This window comes from Telmatherina bonti (assembly GCF_933228915.1).
Source record: "Telmatherina bonti genome assembly, chromosome: 24".
Classification (NCBI taxonomy): Eukaryota; Metazoa; Chordata; class Actinopteri; order Atheriniformes; family Telmatherinidae; genus Telmatherina; species Telmatherina bonti.
This window is the reverse complement of record NC_136633.1, coordinates 17518674-17544506: the sequence shown is the minus strand read 5'-3', so window position 1 is coordinate 17544506 and position 25833 is coordinate 17518674. Positions and strand designations below refer to the sequence as shown.

The window sequence follows — 25833 nt, the reverse complement described above, 5'->3', positions numbered from 1 at the left end:
ACTCAGTGGTCAGAAAGGGACGCCATATTTGTATGATCTCAGCAGCGTTTGGAAATTCACGAGACAGGTAAAGCCAAAAACTTTCATGATTAACTTGCTGAAATCAGACTTTCAACGTCCCATCACCAGATAGTCCCAGTACTTCTTCACTTCTTTTACCCATCAGGCAATTTGCCAGCATGTATTGAAGTTGACTAGCTTGAAGTGGCTAGCTACATGCTAATCCATGGCTGAAGCTGCACAGTATGTGAATAAACTAGAACAGAACAGAACAGAATAGAATAGAATAGAATAGAATAGAATAGAATAGAATAGAATAGAATAGAATAGAATAGAATAGAATTGCCTTTATTGTCATGTACCAGACTATACAACAAGTTTGAGGGGCATCTTCCTTGTGCAAAACAGTAGAACATCAACACAACTTAATAGAATAAAAAAAAAAAAACAACAACAAACGCATGATATTTTTTATAAAAACACAATATAATACAGAAACACAATATGTAATAAAGCCCTGTGATGGACCAGCGACCTGTCCAGGGTGTACCCTGCCTTTCGCCCAGAGACAGCTGGGATAGGCTCCAGCTTCCCCACAACCCTGAATTGGATTAAGCAGTTATTAAAGTTTGAGTGTGAATGAATATGTAATACAGAATTTAAAAGTGAAAAATAGATGGGTGAGATTATTGCACACGGATGATGTCTTGCACAGACAAAAAGCAAAGTGCCTGGTGGCGTGAAGTGCAGGAGGAATTGGATTGTTTGTCCGGGTTTATTTCTTATTCAGTGCTGCAACTGCTCTTGGGTAGAAACTGTCTCGTATTCTGTTTGTTCTTGACCTGTAGCACCTGCTAGAAGGTAACGGGTCAAAGAGATGGTGGTCAGGGTGAAGTAGATCCTTAACTATGTTTTTCTACTGAAGCTGCAGGAGTTGTAAATATCCAGGAGAGAGGGCAGGGGGCAGCCGCTGATCTTTTCTTCTGTCCGTACCCCCTTCTGCAGCCTCTTCACTCTGCCTCAGTACAGCTACAGAACCACACCATGATGTATGAGTTATTTCCAACATGTTGCTTTTTAATTGGTCCAAGGCTAATTTAAAGATGAGCCAGAACTTTTTTCTGCAGACTCCTGGGGGTCCGGGACAAGCCTCTAGACAAGCTTTCTGATCATTTCTTTAAGTATTCTTTAATCTTCTTAAAAGACTCCCCAGAGCTCTTCTTTGGATGTTGACAGGCTTTTGTTGCATCCGTTGTCAGGACGATCCCACGCCGCTTCCACACTGTTGATGTGTGGGATCTGGGGAGGACTCGTCTCTCCATCAGACCTAATCAGAGTTGCATCATTACGGTTTCATCTTTAACACCTCAGATTGGCCCGTTCCTCAGTGGTGTTAGGTGCTACTTTACAGGACTCTGATGCAACAAGTGAACTTTCTTACCCTTCTTAATGAGACAGCTCACAGACTTTAATTGCGTTTTGCTGTCAGGTGAGGAACTGTAATTTAATCTCAGATGAATAATTGTTTGTTTTTATGCAGATAGTTGCATGTTTTTGAAAGCAGAAGCTGCGTCATGTCTGAAAAATAATATAGAACAGCAAGAGATGAGGAGACTGCCAGGTGGTTTAACTCGGCTTTTCTGATAGAAGTGTAACTTAATGTGTCCTTGCTCGGAGTTCATTATGAACAGAACTTGTAGAAATAATTTTGGGGACAGCTGAACATAAGATGCTGCTTTATTGTTAACGTGCACCTGGTCGCATCACTCTTCTTCTGCCCCAACAATAAGAGTGTACTCTTCAGTCTCGTGCACCTCCTCTCCGCCACACCAGTAACTCACCATAGTCAAGTGAAACTTTACCTAAAACAAAAAGTGAATCCCATTTTACTTTTTTTTTTATTTTAAAGCAGAATCTCATCTTCTTACAGAAATTATGCTTTACCTAATGAGAACAGGTCTATGAAGTCTATATTACATTATCTTTAGCTATTCATAAACTTTAACCTCCAACCTCTTCTCAAAAAACTATATGATTAAAAAGATTCATGTAAGATTTCTAAAGCGAAGCCCCCAGAGTGGTTCAGCAAAACTGCTGTTTATGCTGCTTCTTAAGTCTCCATTGCAGTTAGAGAAAAAAACTCCTATTTCTTCTACCATTATAGATTCCAATGTTTGTGGAGTGGACAGGTTATAGTCTCTAATCGGCAGGCAGCCTCTCTGGGGTCTGTCTCCTCTTCCTGTTGCTGTCTGTCCAAATAGTGAAACAAAAACAGCAACAACTAATTAATGAATGAGTAAATTATAACTGTAAAACTTATCAATAACAGTAAAAGCAGAAACGGAAGTGTGACAATGTTATGCACCTTTACATGACACACACACACACACCAACATTTTACATATTCCCATCATGTTGCCCCTTGATTTGTTGTTCGATCATTCCGATCACTTGTCCGTCTCCGTCTTGTCACAACAATATGTCAATCATTCATTATCCTAACTGCTTATTCCAATGAAGGGTTGCAGGGAAGCTGGAGCCTATCCCAGCAGTCTTTGGGCAAAAGGCAGGGTGGTATGCATTCACTCTAAAAAAATTTTTGTTAATAAATGAAGCCTTCCATCAAAATACACCACAACATAGATTTTAACAGAAATCCCATTTTGTTAAATAGTTCAGGTTTTGTTTAAGCCCTTTTGAACTATTTTGATTCAACCTTAACTGAATTATTACTCATGTATGACATGTAGAATAAAACAAACAAAAATAAAATTCATAAAACAACTCATTTTAAGCTTATTTCTTCATCTGTACACAACCAACAACTATAACAGCAGAGGTTTGAGATTCTCTTTTTTTGCAAGTTTTATACAAGTTGAAGATCAAACATACCAGTTTAAAGTAAAGCAAAGAAATACAAACCAAATAAACTATTTTACTAAAGCAGAGAATGGCAGGGGTTTCTCAACATATTGTTATAAAAAAAACAAACAACTTGTATAAAGGGAATTGTAACTTGTTTCCTTTTATATCAGTGTAGCTAATAACTAAAAAAATGTTCTTATTATCTTATTTCAACTGCTAAATGCTACTGTCAAAAAGTTGGGGATATTCAGCTTATTGTTTGATGGCAAAATGTACCAAAAATGTTTGTTTAAAAGCCTTAGTGTGACCTCAAACGGCGGAATTAACATGTACAACTGTTCAATGTTGAAGTGCTAATTGCATATCTTGCTTTTCTTCAAAAAGGTAATTAATTTAAAAAATAAATAGACAAAATGAAAAGCCTGAACATAGAATTTTCTGGTTCAATGTCAACTTGTGTCTAAACAGTGTTTTTTGTTCTTTTTAATTATGTTCACATTTTGACATCACCAGACCAAGATTAGACCTAACTCACGAGACATTTTCATGTTATGTATATTGTTAACATTTATTTTATTTTGATTATGTAAATAAACTGTTTAAGATGAAGGGAGTACTATTGCATGGTTCCACTTAAATGTCCCGTGTTCGTGGTATAATATCAGTGCAGCAAACTTAGGTTTTCTTTTTTGTGGAGTGTAATTTAGATTTTATTAAAAAAAATATGTCGTCATGTAATACATTGTTAAGGCACAACAATAAGCAAATTAATGATAATAAAAAACTACTGATGAAATAAATAGATAAATAAAAAGGGAGCTGAAATTACATTGAAGAAACTTGACGTCGGGCAGGACGCACAACGTAAACGTACGTCACGGTGACGTTGTTGTAAACAAGGAAGCGGGTTGGAAACGTGCGACCGAGCTAACATTTCTAGCTTGAAGACAACTGGCTGAAGCACAAACACTTTTGGAATATGGCAACTTTTTTCCTCCATGACAAACTTTTGTAAACAGTGGCGGCTTGGAGCGTGTGCAAGTGGATAACAAGATTTGACCGGAACATGTGCAGCAGTTATCCCACACCAGTTTACTCCCACGCTGGACGCGGAGATTTCCACGATGTGTACGAACCGGCGGAAGACTCTTTTCTGCTGATTGACGCGCTGGAGAAAGACGCACAGACCCTGCAGCACATGAGGTTTAATTTATATTGTTTTTTTTGCTGTTGTTGGTTTTTTTTTTTATAAATGCCATTTTCACCCTGCTTAATATTTTAATATAAACATTAAAATGCCGGTTGTCAATTGTTGCTTCCAGTCCACGTGTGTGCCTGGAGGTGGGTGCTGGCTCAGGAGTTGTGTCTGCATTTCTTGCCTCAGTGATTGGACCATCAGCTGTCTACTTGTGAGTTGCATATTTACTTCAACACATACGCATGTTTGTTCCAAAGGGTGAGGACTGCTTGCAGGAATGCTCTAGTTACTGTTTCTCAAATGGGTACCCCTGGGGGTACTTCTAGGCATTGTACCTGAAAATGTTTTGAAAACATATATGTTTTTATGTTTTCTTTAAAACATCCTTCAACAAAATAATATACATTTAATAATATATAAATATTTAATATATTTCATTCAATGTAAGTGTACATTCATAAACTAAGTTTACATATAGATTTACACCCAGGGCTGGATTAAAAGTGCACAGGCCCCGGGCCCAGAGTGTTCCAGGGGCCCCGTTCCACACCATAAAATTGTAAAAATTGGGAATGATACACTGTGAAGCAACATTTCTAACATCTTTCAGCCAGTGGTAGCAAAAGCAATACACTATGTACACTATGACAATGTGGTGTAACTATCTGGCTTTTATGTACATTTTGTTTCATGTCCAAACAGTTGGTGTTTGCCCTACGTGGGCCCCATATGGGCCCCCCTATGGGTGTGGGCCCCTGGGCCCATGCTCTATAATGCCCATTGGATAATCTGGCCTTGTTTACACCATTTCATTCCTCCCAAAATCCCATATTCCGACGTGAATGAAATCCCATCCGTTTCGAGCTAAAGCAAATCCATCAGTCACTGTCGCCTTGACAACGCAAACAATAGGGTCCTGGTAGAAGCATTGTAGAAATTTTCCATTGTTTTGCAAGGTTAGAAGTTTAATTAGGGCTGGGCGATATGGCCAGAAAGTGAAATCTCAGATTTTTTTTAAAACAAATCCGATTTCCGATTTTAATCGATTTTTTTTTTCCCCCCTTACTGTTAAGAAAAAAGAAATGACAAATGTCAAAAATTATTCTTTTTCAAAAAGGCTTTTATTGCACTCAGCCTAGAAGTTTACCTAAATTTAAAGTGCAACTAAACAAGTTGTTAAACAAGATTGTAAAAAGAGATGGCAGTGTAAACATTATAAGAAACAACATGTTTGTCCTTGGTGCGTTTCCACTGTGAGATAGTTTTTAATTTTTGGTCATACATTTAAGAATAGGCCTCACTTCACTTGTGTAATTTTATTCTAAAATTAAAAAAACAGATAAATAAATAAATAAAAATGCCTCCTCTTGGAAGAAAAATAGTTATTCCTTTTAGAGTATTTTGACATGAAATAACCAAAACAATTTCCCACATTGGCAATGAGGTAATAAAAATGAACATTTCTTTACACTTAACATGTGTTTAGAAAAAAATGACCTCTTTGATACAAATTACTATTTTTTTTAAAAAAAATTCCTGAATGTTGATTAAAGCTATATTTCTAACAAACATGTATTATTACATTCTTGCTGTTTTTTGTTTGATTTACACATTTTTGGCAAGAAAGAGGAGCCTGTCAACTGCATGTCCCCTCCCACTCTGAAAGCCCTGCGTTTCCATCACACCTAGAACTGTGCAAAAACTAAATGTCGCCATAAAAAATCCACTGCTATAAAAGTTTTTACGATCTCAAGAGGTGGTTTTTCAGACATTTCCATTTAGAAATATATTGCAGGAGTGTGATGGAAACACTTTTTTTGCGTTTACGTGTCCCCAGACGTGACGTGAGGGTCGTGACCAGGTAATTGCCAGTAAAAATGGTGCAGTGTGGAATTAACAACAGCGAATTTCAGAGTTTTAAAAAAGAAAATGAGGGAGAAAAGCTTTGAAAATCCGAAGCAAATTCTCCGCAGCAAGTAGAAAACCCTAAAAAAACGCTACGTGCCTACTTTGCAATAACCGCAATTACGAAACGTGATGCTAATGTGCTAAACATTGTTCAATGGAAACACCCGCAAATCACAACTGTTGTTTGTCAAAGTGTACAAATGTCATTTTTATTTTGCAAAAAAATGTAATAGAAACACAGAGGGGGCACTTGTTGTTCGTTTCTAGTTGCTATGTTGTGTTTACGCATTTCTGTAGGAAACCAGCGGTAGTGCGCTGATGTCACTATAAGGTACAGAAGCCCAAGAGGTGACGGTGGGGCAAAAAAAATCCATACCTTCTACTGGTTAACAAGGGCATGTACAAATACATCAGGCGGGTGGAAAACGTGGGATAAAGTTATTTCCAACGATGGCTGGTGAGTTTACCAAAGAGAGACATCCTGCTGCATTCGTTGCTGTGGGTTGCTGTTTTCCACTTCGTTTTCAGGGTCTGATTCAGGTTCCAACATGTAGGGCTGTATGCTATGTGTTGACATGTATTTTGTTTTTTTATTGAGTTCATATTAGCCTAATCCTTCTGTTTATGAGATGTTACAATGACGGCAAAAGCAGTTGCGGTCCCTGCTCCCGATGTAGCGGGAGGCGGGGCTTAATGCGGAAGAGTCTCAATCCACTCAGCCCACAGGCTGATCTGATAGCCTATGGAGAGGGTTGGTCTGAAGTAAATAAAGCGATTTGTGACAATAACTCAATAAATCCCAGCCCTTCTGGTCTCAGAAATAAAAATAAATTAGCCTGAAATACATATAATATTTCCACTTTAATAAATAAAGCCACAGAACGCTGTCATAGAGCAGTGATAGTCACTGTTAATGCAACAAGAGCCACACTCAGCAGAGAGCACCCCCCCACCCCCCACCCCCCAAACAAAGCACTGCCATGCCACGTGTCCAGCTACGTTGCCAAATCAGTAACATTCAGCTTTTTTGCAAGGAATGGTTATCCTAAATATTGCACTGCGTAATGGCATTATGCAAAAGTATATGATGAAAATACAAAAATGCCTCCGGAATATGGGTGTTTTTTTTCTATATATGTACGGAGCTACTGACGGAGCAGCTCTTTGGCGAAGTCTGGAGCAGCTGAAATCAGCCAAAACTGGCAACTTTGACAGGGTCAGTTAGGGCCGTTAGGACAGCAAAGTTTCTGCAAGCAGCCTGCAGCTCTTGTTTGTGGAGAGAACTGCACCGTTGAGAATCATTATGACTTGTTTAGATGGCATTTTCAGAAAGCCAGTGGTTGCTTCACGAGCCGCAAGTCAAGAGTCACCGCATGCAATGAGGAACACTGTCGTAGGGCGTCTCTGCCCCGTGTCTGGGTTCACCACATAAATCGTAGCCTACTCCAGGAGCTGCGAGCTGATCGCTCTGATTGGTTGACGCTCCGTGTCAAGCGGCCAAAGTTCAGATTTTCCATCTCTGGCTTTTGATGTGCGTTCCGCGTGGAACGCGTGTTGAGCTTAAAAAACTTCTTAAATTTTCGGCGCAGAACACCAACGCTCAAAATGCAACACGAGAAAGCTCACCGCCTCCTTGACACGCCTCCACATAGATTTTACATGTAAACCTGCCGCTCAAAACGCGTTTGGTCTGAACACACCGTTACCTTTCTGCTTTGCATTTAAGTTGACATTTCTCAGTGAACATCGTTGCTTCCTGACTGTGTTGTGTGGAGGACGTGAGGAATCGTCCACTGTTTTCAGGATTCTTTTTTTGGCCATCAGTTCCAGTTGCTCCAAAGTTATGCCTGGTACAGAACCAGTTTTTATATGTTTGTTCACTTTGTTGCTCCTGCAAAGAAGATTGCACTTTCTACAACAGTCACGTAGAAGATATTCAACATGTTGGTGCAGAAATCTAATTGTTTTAGCCCCCATATGAAATATTCTGTTCTATCCCTTATTGTAGATGGTCTCTGTGTTACATTTCCAGTTTAGTCTGTTGTCCAGCAGATAACTGAGGTGGTGATATTTCTGCACGTTTTATCCAAGGATATAAACAATTTTTTGTTTAGTCCTGAAATCAACAATCATATATTCTGTTTAGTTTGTGTTTAAGATGAGCTGATTGTTTCAACACCATCTCACCAGCTGGCTGACCAGTTTTCTGCATTCAGCGTCTTGTCCATCATTGATACATCCCATAACTGCAGTCATCAGAGTACTTTTACAGATGACAGGACTTGGGGTTTTATTGGAAGTCTGAGATTTACAGCGTGAAGAGAAATGAAGAGAGTAATGTGGTTGGTTTGTCAGGTAGTCAGAAATCCAGGTGGGTGTGGAGGTTTCTACCTAGAATTTATGGAGCTTCTCACAGAACAGAGCAGCTGAACTGTATTCAAAGCATTTGGGAAATCAAAGAACATGATCCTGAAAGTGCTGCCTGATTGGTCCAGATGAGTCGTCTCTCTGAAGCATGTAGATAATGGCGTCTTTAATCCTAAACCCAGTTTGATGAGCAAACTGTAATGGGTCCTGAATGGGTTTTCACTTGCTTGTTGAGGTGAGTCCAAAACAGCCTCTCATGATGGAAGGTGTCGGGACAACTGGTTTATAGTCATTTGGTTCAGATCATTGTAATTTTTTAGGTACTGAAACAAGGCATGATGTTTTCCACAGCAAAGGATATCTTTTCTGAGTCAGGCTGGTGTTAAAAAGTGGTGAAGAATTCAACATAGTTGTTCTGAGCAGGTTTTCAGAGCCCTGGTGCTAAAACTGTCTGGACCTGCAGCCTTTTAATATTTCAGTTTTTTCAGTTGTTTCTTCAACTGACTGCAGGAGACAGACAGGCTAGAGGTGGAGGCAGAGGAGGTCTCAGGAGACAGACAGGCTAGAGGTGGAGGCAGAGGAGGTCTCAGAAGACAGACAGGCTAGAGGTGGAGGCAGAGGAGGTCTCAGGAGACAGACAGGCTAGAGGTGGAGGCAGAGGAGGTCTCAGGAGACAGACAGGCTAGAGGTGGAGGCAGAGGAGGTTTCAGAAGACAGACAGGCTAGAGGTGGAGGCAGAGGAGGTTTCAGGAGACAGACAGGCTAGAGGTGGAGGCAGAGGAGGTCTCAGGAGACAGACAGGCTAGAGGTGGAGGCAGAGGAGGTCTCAGGAGACAGACAGGCTAGAGGTGGAGGCAGAGGAGGTTTCAGAAGACAGACAGGCTAGAGGTGGAGGCAGAGGAGGTTTCAGGAGACAGACAGGCTAGAGGTGGAGGCAGAGGAGGTCTCAGGAGACAGACAGGCTAGAGGTGGAGGCAGAGGAGGTTTCAGGAGACAGACAGGCTAGAGGTGGAGGCAGAGGAGGTCTCAGGAGACAGACAGGCTAGAGGTGGAGGCAGAGGAGGTCTCAGGAGACAGACAGGCTAGAGGTGGAGGCAGAGGAGGTCTCAGGAGACAGACAGGCTAGAGGTGGAGGCAGTGGAGGTCTTGATATATGGAGGGAGATGATGCTGTCTATGACTGAGCTGCAGAGTGACAGGGTGGAGGTGGGACATGAAAGATGTGGTGGTCCTTTGGACTGGAGGCAGGGGTGAACTCAACCTGTTAAACAACATGCTCAGCTCATTAGCTCTGTTGCTACTTTCTGATCCACCTTTAACTTGAAGCAGTGATGTCTTTCATTCCTGACCACACATCCCTCACATTATTATGCTGGAGCTGACTTTAATATTTCCCCTTCATCCTCATTGTGCTTTCTAATCTTTGTTTCAAATGATTTTTGTGCCGTCTTCAGCAACACCCTGTCTTCCTCCCTTCCGCCCGCTTTTTTTATGCTGAAGGTAAACTAAATGATATGAAGCTCATAGCTAACGGTTAGCTGTCTCTTGTGCAGAGCTTCTCCTTCAAAGTGACATGTCCAGGATGACTCCAAAAATTCTTAAAAGACACTGCAATTTCACCTTTCTTTTTCCTTCCGCTACTTTCTTATTGTGATCTGCACGTAAAATCCTAAACTTTTCATCACCACCGTGTGGTGATAAAGTGTACTTCTGGATCGCCGGCAACCCAGTGGTAATGAAGAGGTTAAAGTTGTGTACAGACACATTTGACTCCGGGATGTGTTCTTGCAGCAATTCCATTACAAAGTACATCATACTGCATTTCCTGGGTTCCTTTTTCGGACTTTGTTAGCACTTTGAGCTCATCTGTCTTGTTAGCTCGCGATCTTGTGTTACCATCATAACGGTTAAAAGAAATGCCTGGACTTTCCACTGTTTTCCCCTCTCTCTCGCATCCTTTTCAACTCCTTTGGGACTTGGTGGTATTCTTCTTAATTTGTTTTTGGAAAGTTTAATCAGTTGATATATAAAATATACATCCCATCCCAACATTGCTCTATTGGATTAATAGCTGGTGATTGTGGAGGCTGTTTGAGCAGAGTTGCGTCATGCTCTATAACACAACTGTACAGGATTTTAGCTTTGTGACATTGAGGATTATCCTGCTGGAAGTAGCCATGATTGACATGGTCGGCAACAATTTTCTGTGGTATTTAAAAAAAAAAAAAAGAGTTCGTCGGTAAGGGGCTGGAAGTAAACCACCACCTGCATCTTAAACCGTCAGTAGGAGACAGGATGGAGAATTGGGCTGTGACTATATACTTTTGTCCTGATTCGATTCCAATTTTTTGGGTGCCAAATCGATTCATATTGCAATTCTCAAAATTCTTCAATATTGATCATTTTTGTAGATTAAATACAAAAAAAATTTTATGAAACTTTTTTGCTAGTAATTTTTCTTGATTTCAGTTAGGAGAAAACACAGTAGCCAGACCATCATTCTGCTGTTATAATGCCCAAGAAGAAAAGTAAAAAGATCAATAAAACCAAATAAAATGACAAAATTTTTTATAGTAGATTAATTTTATTTAATTGAAAAAAATAAAAAATTTTAACAAAAAAATCAATCTTAAAATTGTGGAACAAAAAAAATCCCGATTTTCGATTTGATTTTCCCACCCCTAATGGATAAGATGCTTTCATTCTGTTCAAGCCTAATTGTGACCATCAGACTGTTGCAGCTAAAACCGAGGCTTGTCAAACCAGGGAACTTCTTTTTTTTTTTTTTTGTCAATAAACTGCTGTCCCATTTTCAATGAGCCTGTGTGAATTGTAGGCTCAGTTTCCTGTTATTGTGGATGGAGGAGACACTTAATGTTATTTCTGATCTTGCCTATCGGCTTCAACGTTGAACTTGCCATATATTCAGGGATGGTATTTTACATATCTTGGTTGTAACCAAGATTATTTGTAAGATTATTTCAAAGTATTTAGAGTATTTGAATTATTGTCGCTGCTCTTCCCCATTCTGATGCCTTAACAAGTTATCTTGACCAAAAATATAGTCAAATACTCTTAAATGGCCAAACCAGGTGGGAAAAAAGAATCCTCACATTCTCCTCTTGAAGATGGAATCTGACCACTCAGCTTATTTGCAGCAATTTACTTGACTTTCTTTCATTTTCAGCTGCACTGATGTGAATCCTGCAGCAGCACAATGCACAGCAAAGACAGCTTCCTGTAATAATGTTTCACTGCAGCCTGTTATCACTGATCTGGTGAGGCCGCAACACTTAAAAGATTCATGTGTAGTTTAGCATCACAACATTCACATCTAAAGGCTGTTCTCTTTTTCTTAAGGTGGAGTGTCTACTGCCTCAGCTGTGTGGGAAGGTGGACGTCCTCCTCTTTAACCCGCCCTATGTGGTCACACCTTCAGAAGAGGTTGATTGGCTCTGAAAGGTTTAATTAAGAAATGTGGTCACACGTTCTCAATGGGTATGGCATTTGTCTTCCAGGTTGGGAGCACTGGGATAGAAGCTGCCTGGGCGGGCGGAGAGCGAGGCAGAGAGGTGACCGATCGCTTTCTTCCCATCGTTGCACAGCTGCTGTCCAATAAAGGCGTGTTTTATCTTGTTACAATAGCCGAGAACGATCCAGGTTGGTCTTCCTTTCAGTTATCTCCTGAGAAGCAAATCACCTGCATGAGAAGTTTGATTGTTTGTCTTATCTTTATTTTTTTAAATCAGAGGATATAATCCGAATAATGGGCCCGCATGGTCTGAAGGGAGAGTCCTGCTTGTCTACCAGAGCTGGAAATGAACGATTGTCGGTCCTGCGCTTCAACAGGGGTCAGCCAACACAAGAGCAACAGTGACTAACCGGTCCTGTCTAAGGTATGGAATAAAAATAGATTTGACGTAGGGCTGGGCGATATGACCTTTTAGTAATATCCCGATATTTTTATGGCATGTCACGATATACGATATATATCTCGATATTTACCTTAGCGTTGAATGAATGCTTTGGTGCATACAATCACATCAGTAAGATGATTTTGTGTCTCCATTAAAACATAATTGTTCATACTGCATTAAGATATGCTGATTTTAAACATTTATACCAAAAGGATGAATTTGTAACGAAGCAAACTGATTAAAACCGTATTTACTGAACAGTTAAAGCAGTGGCAGAAACATGTCATTTTAAAACAAAATAAAGTGCCTTTGCATGATGTAATAAATGCAACGTATGAAAATAGGTGCTCTAGGGGGGACTTTTCAAATGATGAACTATTATAAGGCTTTGCTTTATGGATACGTTTTTGAGTTGTCGTGTATTTTTTTTAATCGCAGAGTTTAGCTTAGAAATCAGTCTTATAATACAGGCAGAATGTCCTCGTATCGTCTCCAATAAACGGCTTCAGTCAGCTTTTAATTCAGGGTTTGATTCCCACTGCTTTCTGTACTTTCTAGAGACATGACGAGCTAGATAAATATGCTTGTGTCACACAGTGGATGAGGTGAGTAAGTGACAGAGGCTGTGAATGTCATCAGATATAATGAATTATTTTTGCGTGACGTGAAAAACTTTGCAATTTACGTCCCACTCTGTAATCCAGAGCGGGATCAGTGGTGGATTTGGCTGTTCATTGTGACTCTGCTCCTCTGACTGGCTGCAGCCGGAGCGACTGAGTGCTTTATATCGCCCAGCCCTAATTTGATGGGGTTTTTGTGATTGGCTGTACTCTAGGAAATCAGGACATGCTAAATGAGATTATCTTGCCATCTTGACATTATATTAATCCAGACTATGGCTTGAGGCGTTCTGATAGTTCAATCTGAGAGAATCCTTCTGGTATGATGGACAAAACCATGTAAAAAAAAAAAAGTTATTTTAAAGTGATTGATGTACTGTAGAAATTCAGCTCTCACAGTTTTCTCCAGACACATTTAATGAAGTAGTTAAATCACACAACAAAAGTCGGGACTTATTTCCTTTCACAGCTCTAATCTAAAGTGGTCCAGTGCAAACGTACAGCTGGAATGGATGCAGTGTCTTTTACAGTCATGCTGCTACTTTATAGTGTCTTGATCTCCATCACTTCCAGGTGATCTGCCCGTCCTCTCCCAGTTTCACGGCACCACTGGCCACCAGCTCCAGAGCAGCAGGGAAGGCTCGGTGTTCTGCCTCTCTGATCCGGTCTGACAGACTCTCCTCTGTGTCGCCGCCCAGTACAGGCACCGCTTCCTGCACAATGATGGCCCCTGCATCCACCTCTTCCTGCAGAAGAAACAAGGTTGGAACCAGTCTCTCCCAGACTTTCTGATCTTATAACTCCAACTTACAGCTACAAAGTGGACGGTGCAGCCGGCGACTCGGACTCCAGCCTGCAGAGCCTGCTTCTGGGCGTTCACACCCTTGAATGAGGGCAACAGTGATGGATGGATGTTCAGTAGTTTCCCTGAAACAGATACATGTAAATAGCATCAAACTGGACTGCAACACCTGCATGGTGTAATGCTTTAAAAAAAAAAGTCCCATTTTCACACCGTTCCATTTCCGGACGAAGTTTCCTGTGAGGATCCTCATGAATCCAGCCAGACAGACCAGTTCCACTCCAAACTCCTCCAGCACGCGGTCGATGGTGCCATCAAACTCTGCCCGGCTCCCATACAGTTTATGGTCCACCACCTTGTTGGGGTAAAACATTTCTGCAGTAAAAAATGGCTGCAATCTTTTAGGAACCACGTCAGATTGTTCCACATAGTTTTTGCGAGGTGCAGAACCTGAAAACGCACAATGAAGCGTTCAGCAACCGCTTGGGGAACATCGTAGAGAAACATCTGAGCTGACAGTGCTGCAGTGAACATATTGATGATTTTCTCATGTTCATCAGAGGAAACAGTCACACCCTCCTAGGTCTTGTGCTTTCTGGTTTAATGTCTGAAATCCTTCAATCTACACAGAACGTGATCGTTATCAGGCAGAATGCAGAATTTATGGTATTTAGCTAGATGGTCAGCCCTCAGACCCGTGGAGTTAAAACTATCTGGATATATTGGCTCCTGAACAGGGCTGATCAGGTAAATAGATGAAGCAGTATGGGTGAAGTATGATGTTAAACACCAAAAAGCACAGAACAGCTTCATAGCACCCCGCAGACGTTAGAAAAGCCCCATTTACAGTCTTACTTTGAACATGTTGATCCACCAGATGCCAGTACTTCTGCTTGGTGTGTTTTAAGAAGTTAGATTTCCCATCCTAAATACTGAAAGTGATATTCTGCTTTGTCTGCCCTCCCCCTCCAATCCACTGCAGTTGTCATAATGGGTGAGGCAAGCCAACAGCTGCTCACGCTGGAGCAAATTTTCACACCACAGCATCAGACTTCACATGGAATCTGTAATGCAGGCGTCATGGTGTGAAACTCTACAATGTAACTTTTTATAAGCTTTAATCGGGTAAAAAATGAGCTCCTTTGATGTTGCTGCGCGAGCAGCTGTCTGCCTGACAGCAATTCTTTGTGCTCGGTGGGAGCCGACTGCTGCAGGTAAAACCGTATTGTACACTAGACTGCAGTATAGGAAAGGAATTCCTTCTCCACTTACTGGCATGTATTTCAAACTCAATTCAACCAAAAAATTAATAAAATTGAGCAGTCGTGGATGATCTCACTTGTTTTGGTCTGTTTCAGTGGTTTCCCTACCAGCCTAGTGTATGTGCAGCTGTCTTTTCATCAGTCAGCTCTACACACAGACATCTTTTCCCATGAAATGATCAGAAAACAGTTCTTTAAAATGAACCCCACATAAGATCCACTAGATTACTGCCTTATGTGTGAGAGAGCAAAAGAAACTCAGTGACAGACTCTTGGCTGGGATTTCCTCAAAGAGGCGTCAGATCTAAAGACCGCTACAAAATGTGACTAACCCTGGTCTGGATGCCCGCCAGCGACGCTCGCTTCAGGCCCTGAACTCCAGGTCTGTTGGAGATGACCACCACAATCTCAGCTGAGCTGGACGGATGCCTGGCCTGCTCTATGAGGGCCTGCAGATTCGTGCCTGAGATGCAAAGGGGTCAGGTAAACCAGAGAAAATCAGAGAAACAGCATAATTCTGTTAGCTTTAAAACTAAAAACCATTTCCAAGATCTCTGGAGTGCAGCTATGAAACACACCTGTGCCAGAGATGAGCACCCCGACTCTTGTCCTCTTGTGTGGCATCACACTGTTCCCGTGGCAACTACCATTTTGTTCAACCTCCGACTCTCCACTGGAGGCTGCTCCTGCATTCTGCAGGCTTTGTTTGAGATTGCGGACCACCACAGTTTCTCCTCCTGCATGAAAAGAAGCGGCGTTACGTCTCTCCAGACCAGTTTTCTCTTCTGCCTGTTCAGCTGGTGATAAATCATAACAAAGTTGTAATAAAGTACAAGAAATTCACAGCCATACCAGCCTGCTTAGGAGCCAGTGAACCCACAATCCAGGCCTCTTCGTGGTCTTGGAGTTGGCGTAGGACTCTCTGAGCATCCGCGGGGGCAACCACCAGCACTGCCCCCACACCACAGTTGAAGGTGCGGGCCATCTCCTCCTCACTCAGCTCCCCTTCCTTGTGGAGCCAGGAAAACACTGGAGGGATGCTCCACCGGGAGGCATCTGAGTCATGCAGAGATTCACATGTAAGTAACATATAAAAGGCTGCGTTACATTTTACATTACTGCAGCTGAATTCCACGTTCAGCATCCAAATGAAAGAGTCTGCAGGTGAATCCTCTGACAACGTTTTACTGCTGAAGTTGCAAATTAAACATCTGCTTGAATTGACATCACCTAAATCCACAGCCAGCTCCTGTGGCAGCACCCGGGGGATGTTTTCCAGAAGCCCCCCGCCTGTGATGTGAGCGAAGGCTTTGACAGCACCGCTGCGAAGGATCGGCAGGAGCAGCCGACTGTAGATCTTCGTGGGAGTAAGCAGCACCTCGCCTGGAAGTGAAATCAGCGTTACAACGTTGCAAAGATGACTAATTATTTGATGAATGAATCGTTGAGTCAACAAAAAAAGTCACAAAAGAGATAAAAGATGTCTAGAAATGACTCTTCTCTGCTGATGAAATTTGGCTTTTTTGGCAAATCTGGTTGAAAAAGAGCCACTGACAATTTCTTTCCATAACCTGCCAATTAAAACCAAGGGTTTCCAGTACATTTACAGAGCATGTTGCAGGTTAAAACTAGGACTGGCCTATTAATCGGATTTTAATCTCAATTACGACATGGGTGTTCAACGATCATGAAAATAAAAGGGTGCGATTATTTTTCTCTTTGCAGTTTCCTGTCCTGCTGTTTTCAGCTGCTAATCGAGCGTCTCTGGCATTGCAGTGCTGTGCTGTAAACTCCTCCCACAGCCGCTTTGCTTTCATTCAGACACTGTTGCCAACCTGGCGACTTTCTTTTTCTGTTAAAAGTGACAAATCTAGCAACTTTTACAGGAGTTATTAGAGACTTTTCTGGTGTTTTGGCAACTGACTTGAAGGCACATATTGTTCTGCAGTTCCTGTAAGGAACGAGCAGCGGGAGCCTCTCCCGTCCTAAAGCACTCCCAGGCGGCCAGTCTCAGTCGGCTCCAGCTGCAGGTCAATGTAGAATAACTGCAGTAGGTTGTGGAAGTTCACCTAAACATAGTTTATACCATGGTCAGTGAGAACTGGCTGCATTGTTTTTGTATAAATGCACATGTAGTTCGGCAAGTTAAACACTGTAATATCCCTCCGTTACGGGCGTCACCATAGCAACGCATTATCAGCTGGTTCAGATCAGCTGTTTTTTTAACAGGTGAATGAGAAAAACGCGCTGCAGCCCGACAGCGGTTGTTAAGCATAAAACGTACATTGAGGCCAACATAAAATAGTTCCTATATAAGCGGTAAAAGCGGATTAAACAACTCTGAACTGTGCATTAGACGGTTATAATGCGCGACACAGAGTCGAGAACACCACGACGCGCAGCGTTGTTTAAAAATACTGGATAATTGTTAAATAATCGAGATCTCAATTTCAGTCAAAATAATTGTGATCATAATCTTCGTCCTGATTGAGCAGCCCTAGTTAAAACCTCCTTAAACCTTTACGTATACAAACATAGTTGGAACTGATGTTGAATAAAAACACTTATAAACACACTAGTTGGGGTTTTTGAAGTAGTTTCTGTAAGAACTTTAGTGCTGCATCTAAAACTGCAAGACAGGAAGTGACGTAGAAAGAGGAAGAAGGTGTAGTGACAAAGAAATGCACCCTTGCTGTGAAAAGCATTGCAAGAAATGCAGTAACATCATCTCGCCTGTAGATGGCGTGTATTATTTTTCCATGTGATTAACCATCAATATGCTGTATAACACTAAGCAACTCACCAACTGTCTCTCCTGGCCGGCCAAAGGGAGCCGGGGAGCTGTAGCTGAGGTTTGCCCTCTCCAAAACCTTGCGGACCAGGCTGAAGCCGTTACTGTGAACCCCCGAGGAAGCCAGTCCAATCAGCAGGTCCCCCTGTGTGATGTTGTCCCGACGAGGCAGCAGGGCCCCTCGCTCCACAGCGCCGACGCAGAACCCAGCCAGGTCGTACTCGCCTGGAGCGTAAACACCTGGCATTTCTGCCGTCTCACCGCCTGTTTAGGAACAAAATGACACTGGTGTGAGGTTGTGATGCAGTGCAACGCCCCATCCTCAAATATAGCTTCTTCTCTCACCTAGTAGAGCACAGCCGGCCATTTCGCAAGCCTTAGCGATGCCGCCGACTACTGAGGCCGCTACAGCCACACCCAGGCTGCCGCAGGAGAAGTAGTCGAGGAAGAAGAGGGGTTCGGCCCCCTGAGCCAACACATCATTCACACACATGGCCACCAGGTCCTGACCGAGACTGCCATGCTGCCCGCACGCCTGCGCAATCTGACGATGTAGAAGAAAAATTTCACCCATCAGGCTTGAGGGGGAAAAAGGAAAAATCATCCAACACAAAGTCATTTTTCCACACCTTGAGCTTTGTCCCGACTCCATCTGTCCCAGACACCAAGATTGGGTCGACAAATCCTGCAGCTTTCAGATCAAACAGCCCGGCAAAACCTCCGAGCTCTGCATTACACCCTGATGGAAGCAAAGGAAAGCCAGTCAGCTACGACCTCATCCGATCTGACTCGCCGTGCATCACAAGAGTGAACGGTATCACAAGCCGACTGCTTCCTGATGTGAAAAAAGCTTTAAGTTGGATCCATGTCTTACAGCAGACACAACGCTAACTTTAGTCTTCCTACAGAGGATTTCTGGCTCAGATCTGATGAAGGGAGAGGGATGTTACCGGAGCGGGAAGTAGCCTTGGCCAGAGGTTTGATCAGTTCCACCAGCTTGTTACCGGCAGCGATGTCCACTCCGCTGTCCTTATAGGTCAGACCCCTGTGGAGACGCAGTGAAAACACAATGAACCAGTGAGATGTGCCTCATGACTAAAAGTAAGTAAGTAAATCAGTAAAGGTTTATGTATATAGCGCCTTTCAAGATAAAAATCACAAAGCACTTCACAACAAAAGAAAGCAAATTTGCTTTAAACTAAGTAAAAGCAAGATTAAAAAGATATGTTTTAAGCTGCTTTTTAAATTACCGACTCAACCGGTCTCTGGCTGAGAGGAAGGGAGTTCATAAAGCAGGGGCCACTGCTGCAAAGGCTCTGTCACCTTTTGTTTTAAACCGCGTATGTAAAACCGCCAGCAGACCCTGGTCAGCAGATCTCAGAGACATGCTGGGAACGTAAAGCTTTAAAAGGTCTCTAATGTAGCCAGGTGCCTGGTTATGTAGGGCTCAATAAGTTAAAACCAGGATTTTAATATGTACTTTGGGGAGCCAGTGCAGCTGGATCAGTCGCGAAAATTTTAAGTAAATCTTTAAATTCTGTTGAAGCAAATTTACATCTGTGAATTCCAGCATAGTTAAAACCAGTAAAAACCTGTTGCATTAGTTTCTTGTTGTCACATTTACCTGTGTCGGTTCAGGTGGGCGATAGCACGATGACCGATGTCACGCCGGTACACGGCGCCTGGGAAGCCGACAGCTGCCACGCCCTGATTGGCTGCTTGCAGGGCTGTTTCCAGGGACGACCTAACCGCTGTAACTGTCAGGACTCGCCCACCGCTCGAGACCACACCCTCTTCGTTCAGGGCGGTGCCAGCGTGGAAAACCTGCAGCCCCATGTCCTCGGCCAGGGACAAGCCTGAAACGGACAAAGTGTTCGGTCCAAGTTGTGTAAAAAGAGGTTTTTGTAAATTAAACAATCCAGGAGAAAAAAATGCAACAGGGAGGAACTGGACCTGTGATTTTGATTCCTTTCTTGTACGAGCCGGGGTAGCCGGCGCTGGCCATGACCACAGTGACTGCAGAGCTGTCCTGGTGCCACTGGGGGGCGATGGAGGCCAGTTTGCCATTCATTGTGCTCAAGATCACATCGTACAGGTCGCTTTTTAGAAGTGGAAGCAGCACCTGAAGAAAGCAACACCCCAAAGCAATGTTTCATTTAAAATTCAGCAGCTTTGGTGGCGAGACGGCCGCAGCGAGGCGCACCTGACACTCCGGGTCTCCGAAGCGACAATTGAACTCCAGAACCTTCGGCCCCTGCTTCGTCAGCATCAGGCCCGCGTACAGCACGCCTGGAAAAACGGACAGAAGAAAGAAAATTTAATGCAAAATGTAATTTTTTTTATTTCTTTACTTGTTGTCAACGCTACAAGGAGGAAACACATACCAACATAAGGAGTCCCCTCCTCCCTCATCCTGTCCACAGTCCTCTGCAGGACTGTCTCTCTGATCTGCTGCTGCAGCTCCTCACTCACCTGCACAGCATCAACAAGAGCAAAGAGCTTTAAACACCCGAGGAAGGAGGAGCAGACTATGACCGAGCAGCAGTACAAGGTAACTCCACCGTACCTGAGGCGTGGGGCAGTAGGCTCCCATGCCGCCGGTGTTCGGCCCCTGGTCCCCATCCTGCAGCCGCTTGTGATCCTGCGCTGGAGGCATTGGCAATACAGAGGTACCATCACTGAAACACAAACACTTACCAGAAGAAAAAAAAAAAAAGGAGAAATACCATTTGATTTGAGTGAAAATGACATAAAAATGTGAAGACGGAGCTGTGGACTTGCAGCAGTACTCACCGATACTTCCTCTCCCTCTAGAAGTTCCTCCACCACCACAGTCTCCCCAGCAGATCCAAAAGCTCTGTCCTTTAACGCAAACACACAAAACGTTTAAACTGGACAACGCAATGACCCGACACACACTTATTCCAAGCTAAAACATCCGGCCCCATTTATAAGTTTGTCTATATCAATGCAAACCATCTTCTGCATCACGCTGAAGCTACTTAGAAAACGTGTTAAACGTCACGGATCACCGCAAAGAAAACAGGAGCCAACTTTTTGAGATTTCCCCACCTGGTCAATAAGTCCACATCAACCAAGTACACATCACTATTTTTTTTATTAATAATAGTTTTTCTGTTAGCAAATAACTCAAAACGTTTTAGACCGATTTTCATTTAATTTTCAGAAAATTTCAGAGGAAGCAACGTGTTTTGGAACATTTTGGTGGCTCCTCGTCTGGATCTGTTCCCGTCTCCCAACAGAACCATTGGCAAAAAAAAGAACTATATTAAGGACATCACAGTCTCACTGTCATCACCCATGTGAGCACTGAAGTCCCCTAGCAGAACAATGGAGTCCCCAGAAGGAGCACCGCTTTCTGGAGTCCCTCCAAGGACTCCAGAAAGTTTAAATATCTCAGGGTCTTGTTCACAAGTGAGGGAAGGATGGAGCGTGAGATCGACAGACAGATCGGTGCGGCGTCTGCAGTAATGCGGACTCCGTCATGGTGAATCGATTTACCAGTCGATCTACGTTCCTACCCTCACCTATGGTCATGAGCTGTGGGTCGTGACCGAAAGAACGAGATCTCGTATACAGGCGGCTGAAATGAGTTTCCTCCGCAGGGTGGCCGGACTCTCCCTTAGAGATAGGGTGAGGAGCTCGGTCATCCGGGAGGGGATCAGAGTAGAGCCGCTGCTCCTCCGCATCGAGAGGAACCAGTTGAGGTGGCTCGGGCATCTGGTTAGGATGCCTCCTGGACGCCTCCCTGGTGAGGTGTTCCAGGCACATCCCTCTGGAAGGAGACCCCGCAGAAGACCCAGGACATGCTGGATGGATTATATCTCTCGGCTGGCCTGGGAACGCCTCGGGATCCCCCCCCTTAGTTGGCAAATGTGGCTGGGGAGAGGGAAGTCTGGGCTTCCCTGCTTAGGCTGCTGCCCCCACGACCCGACCTCGGATAAGCATGGATGGACATCATAGTAGATGTTAAATGCACCAACGGCTAAGTAGAGAAAATACTCATGATGCGCCCTTGAAGCCATCTGCTTCATCTTGGTACATTTCCAGGGTCAATGATTCCACACGAAACGTGACGACGGAGACAGAAAGCGATTTAGTTTGAAGTACACATCAGTGTGTTACATGGCGTTGGTAACTGGGCGGGTATTTGGGGTTTTTCTTTGGCAGGTAACTCGGCTTGAAGGAGTGTGTGCCTCTCTGTGCCTCTAGTTATTGTACATTTGTTATTATTGTAGATTTATTATTTCTGTTATTCACCTTCATATGATTCCATGTATATCTGTCGCATTGTGCTTATTATGATGATTATGAAAGAGCCTCTTGCATGTATAATAAGATAACTTAGAAATATTTAGGTACAGAAAAGGGTGGGATCAAATAAGGTTTGGCTTTCCTCCCCCTTTTTTTGTGATTGATTTTTTAATTATTATTTATTGATAATGGACATAAAGGGGGAGGAGCATCTCCCAAGTATTTACATATTAGGGAGAAGCAGAAGATCTTCACATCCATACAAACACATTGACACACCATCTACTCCCGATTCCCTCCCCCTCCATGCTCCCCCCTCACCCCCCCATCATGATGGAATCAAGGCAGAAAGATTAAGGATTAACCATCTCATACCTTCATAATGTCCATTACAGCCCGACACGCCTCATCCTGATCTCTCGCCACTATCACACCCTTCCCAGCTGCCAGTCCACTGGCCTTCACCACCAGAGCTGGGAAGTCGGCCCTGGAGAGGCCAACATGATTACAACCATACAAACAGATGCGGATTCAGAGCATGAGCAGAATTTTCATGGACGGCTGAACATGAGCGCTGGAAAAGTTTCTAACAGCTGCTGTTCTGCTTCAGATGCTTCATATGAGCACCAACGTGACTGAAGAGGACAAACTGAGGCTTCTCTGTCAATAAAAACACGCAACGTGAAAGTGGTCCAGCATGAACAAAGTCTTCGAGGATGTTTTGTATCATTAACTCATGAAAGCATCTTGGAAATAAAGTTACTGGGAGGACTATGGTTTCTGTCATGGTGCATTGGCTTTAGTGGTTCTGGAACTGAAACTAAAGAAAAAAAATCTTTTTGTGCGAATAAATCCAAAGACACAACCGTACGTGCGGATGAAGCTGCAGGCTTCTTCCGGGTCGGTGAAGGAGCTGTAACGGGCCGTTGGGATGCCGTGACGCTCCATGAAGGCCTTGGAAAAACTCTTACTGGCCTCCAGCTGAGCCGCCTTGGCTGAGGGACCAAAACACGGCACTCCTGCAGCCGTCAGGTCATCTGCAATACCTGGAAGTCACGTTACAGGTGAAGACAGAGTCTCTGCTGCAGAGAAAAGCTGGTGGGTGGTTACTAACCTGCCGCCAGCGGGGCCTCCGGTCCAACCACAACCAGCCCCACATGGTGGTCCTTACAGAACTGAGCCAAGATGGCGTGGTTACTCACAGAGACCTCTGCAAAGAGAGCAGGTCATGGACACCTTGTTACAGCGCAGCTAATTTCTCTGCAGTTGTAGTAAAACTTTGGGACATATTAGCAGATTCCTTCCTGTGAGACGCTGCTCACATCGTGCATCATGGTGTGCGTGTGTGTGTGTGCTCAGGTTGGCCAAGCTGTGTTTGCAGCAGCACACAAGTACAGATGCTTTTAACTCTTCAACAACAAAACACCACAATAGCATGTTTTTTTTTTCGGAAGAAGAGCTTTCAGCTGCCAGTTTCACCAACTCTGCTCAGAAATTTAGGATTTTAGAGAAACAGAAGTGTTTGACTGAGTTCTGACTGACTGGACACAGATTAGAGTCCACGCCGAGCTGCTCCTAATTACCAAGCTGTGTGTTAGTTTGGGGTTTTGTATGTACGCTGCTCTGCTCTCTCACACCTCATATTCCTCAATTCAGGCCACAAATGGAGGCAGAAGCTCCCTGAATTACTTATTTGCACACAAAAGTAGGACATTAAAAATTAAACAGTTGAGTTATGAATGACAGAAAATGTGCATGAAGTTGCAGAAACTTCCAACACCTCCTGCTGGATCTGCAACAGATAAACACACTTCCTGTACACACGGTTGTGTGTGTGCAGCAGGAAGAAATCAGTGTGCATGCAGCTTGTTTGCTTAATGTGTCTCTGGGACCAGAACTGACATAACACACACACAGCTGACACACTGCTGCAGCTAAAGCTCAGACAACACAAACAAAAATTAGCAACAGAAGAAGAAAAACTGCATTCATATCAGGTTTTGTGTGTTTAAAAATGTGCACATGACTTCTCACTGCAAATTTCTCCTTTATAAAAGGCTTGAAGGTGGAAAGAGACAAAACTTTGTGTTCAGGGATATGCAAAGTCAACTGGAAGCTTTCCTTTACCCTGCTGACCAATCACAGACCGCGTTTATGACATGAGGACCAATCAGACAGCAGTTGTTGAGCAGTCAGATTAAAATCAGACTGAATGAGCTGAATAAGATCTTCCAATCAAAGAAGTTTGATCAAATCAATAAAATGGATCAGAAGCAAAGTAAAGTACCAACTTATTCTGGGACTTTGTAACCAAACAGTTAAACATCAGGTTCATGTTGTGAGAACAGGGTCTGGACTCTCGTTTACATGGTTACAAAGTTTTGGATGTCTGCTCTTATTTTTCTTTATTTTCTTTATGCATTTCTTTCTGAAGAAGAAGTCATTTTCCTTTCCATCTTTCATTTCTGTCCCTTCTGTTTCCCTCTTCTTTTTTTCCTAAGTCTCCCGTCAGATTCAGCATTAATAGATCGTTTCATATACCAGAGCTAATAAATAAAAAATATACATAAAAATGATGAAAGGGATCTAAAGTATTCAGGGCAGCGTTAGCACCCCATAGACTGTATATACAGAGATGGACGGAGTCTCCGTGACGTCACCCATAGGTTTCTGAAGAGCTGGATTGAAGCTCAGTGGGCGGTTCCTACCGTCGCCATGTTGGCGGCGTCATGCGTGTCATCTCGCCCGGAAAATACAAATATGAGCAAAGAGGTGGAGCTGAGAGGGGGGCTGTGAGCGTCATGACGGATGATTGACATCGAGCGAACTCCGAGCTTTCTGTAGCTAAAAGCTAACCGAACTAACCCCGAGATAACAGGAGATAATCAGCTAGCGGAGGTAAGCGGCTAAAGCTAAGTCAAGTTGTTAACTGGCTAAAAACCGCGGTAACCCTAACCCTAACCCTGTTCTTCTTACTTGAAGCCAGAGATTGGTACCTGTCAATCAAAAGGACACGCCCTTAAATATGCCGAACTTTGAGATTAAATTACTTTAAAACGGGTGAGTTAGAAACAAATTCACTCCCCCCACAGTTGTCATGAAGGTAAACCTGACCTATAAACCGAAAATGGATTTTTGAACCAGGCTGTAAACATGTTTATTTCTGCTGTGAAGTTGGTCTTTTTAACATGGGAGTCTATGGGGATTTGCTGTTTTGCAGCCCCTAGTGGATGAAGGGGGAACTGCAGTTTTATGCACTTCCACATAGGCTTAGTTTTTAATCGCCGGAGGTTGTCGCTTGGTTGGCACACAGACCTCCGTTCTGCATGTTAAGTTTGGATCAAACAAAAACTCTACATGATCTCAGGAGTGAAATGTTCTTGCAGCGCAAGGAGAAACCAGTCAGTGTAAACTGGAATCGTAATGGTCGGGGAACAGTGGTGTTTTGCCTAATCCTGCCTGTGTGCGCTCAGAACCCGTGTGACTGATGAAAAGCAAAACACGTCATCATTTCTGGTTCTATTTGCATGTTCCACTGCGCAGATAGTTCTGCTGTTGTATAAATGCTTTAGTTTAATTCACAGAGGAAAAAGTTTTGCGTGGTGTAAACAGTCACGCACGTCACAGTGGAAGGATCTGTTTTGTATGTGACTGTGTTTAAGCAGACTAAGTGTTCAGGTCTACCAGAGTTGCTGATCTTCCCACAGCTGGATGTGCCTGCGTTGCCCGGAGCAACCAGGACCTGCTGAATCTGTGGCGACTGGGCCAACTTCCAGGCCAAAGCGTGCTCCCGTCCGCCACCGCCAACCACCAGGACTCGCTCTGCCAT

The 25833-nt window shown here is 43.3% G+C and overlaps 2 protein-coding genes across 2 annotated transcripts; one reads left to right on the top strand and one right to left on the bottom strand.

Moving 5' to 3' along the window:
• The first annotated feature begins 3778 nt into the window (after nucleotides 1–3778).
• Nucleotides 3779–13540, top strand: hemk2 (HemK methyltransferase 2, ETF1 glutamine and histone H4 lysine). Its single transcript, XM_079263893.1, has 7 exons — nucleotides 3779–4068; nucleotides 4188–4274; nucleotides 11525–11615; nucleotides 11698–11781; nucleotides 11856–11997; nucleotides 12087–12233; nucleotides 13448–13540. Exons 1-6 carry the CDS (start codon nucleotides 3932–3934, stop codon nucleotides 12212–12214), a joined length of 669 nt encoding a protein of 222 aa, XP_079120019.1. The 5' UTR covers nucleotides 3779–3931; the 3' UTR covers nucleotides 12215–12233; nucleotides 13448–13540.
• Nucleotides 13389–25833, bottom strand: gart (phosphoribosylglycinamide formyltransferase; the record flags this gene model as incomplete). Its single annotated transcript, XM_079264203.1, has 21 exons — nucleotides 13389–13620; nucleotides 13686–13801; nucleotides 13890–14031; nucleotides 15271–15401; nucleotides 15517–15675; nucleotides 15791–15994; nucleotides 16169–16321; nucleotides 17742–17993; nucleotides 18075–18273; nucleotides 18359–18468; nucleotides 18680–18774; nucleotides 19354–19585; nucleotides 19683–19851; nucleotides 19933–20018; nucleotides 20114–20201; nucleotides 20296–20421; nucleotides 20523–20591; nucleotides 22380–22491; nucleotides 22876–23050; nucleotides 23119–23214; nucleotides 25689–25833. 21 exons carry the CDS (start codon nucleotides 25831–25833, stop codon nucleotides 13438–13440), a joined length of 3042 nt encoding a protein of 1013 aa, XP_079120329.1. The 3' UTR covers nucleotides 13389–13437.

What these genes read in the sequence shown, in the direction of transcription:
- hemk2 (XM_079263893.1), top strand. Translation starts at nt 3,932, where the DNA reads ATGTGCAGCAGTTATCCCACACCAGTTTACTCCCACGCTGGACGCGGA. An exon ending in CAGACCCTGCAGCACATGAG is followed by an intron (nt 4,069 to 4,187) that starts GTTTAATTTATA and finishes TGTTGCTTCCAG; the next exon opens with TCCACGTGTGTGCCTGGAGG. An exon ending in TGGTCACACCTTCAGAAGAG is followed by an intron (nt 11,782 to 11,855) that starts GTTGATTGGCTC and finishes TTTGTCTTCCAG; the next exon opens with GTTGGGAGCACTGGGATAGA.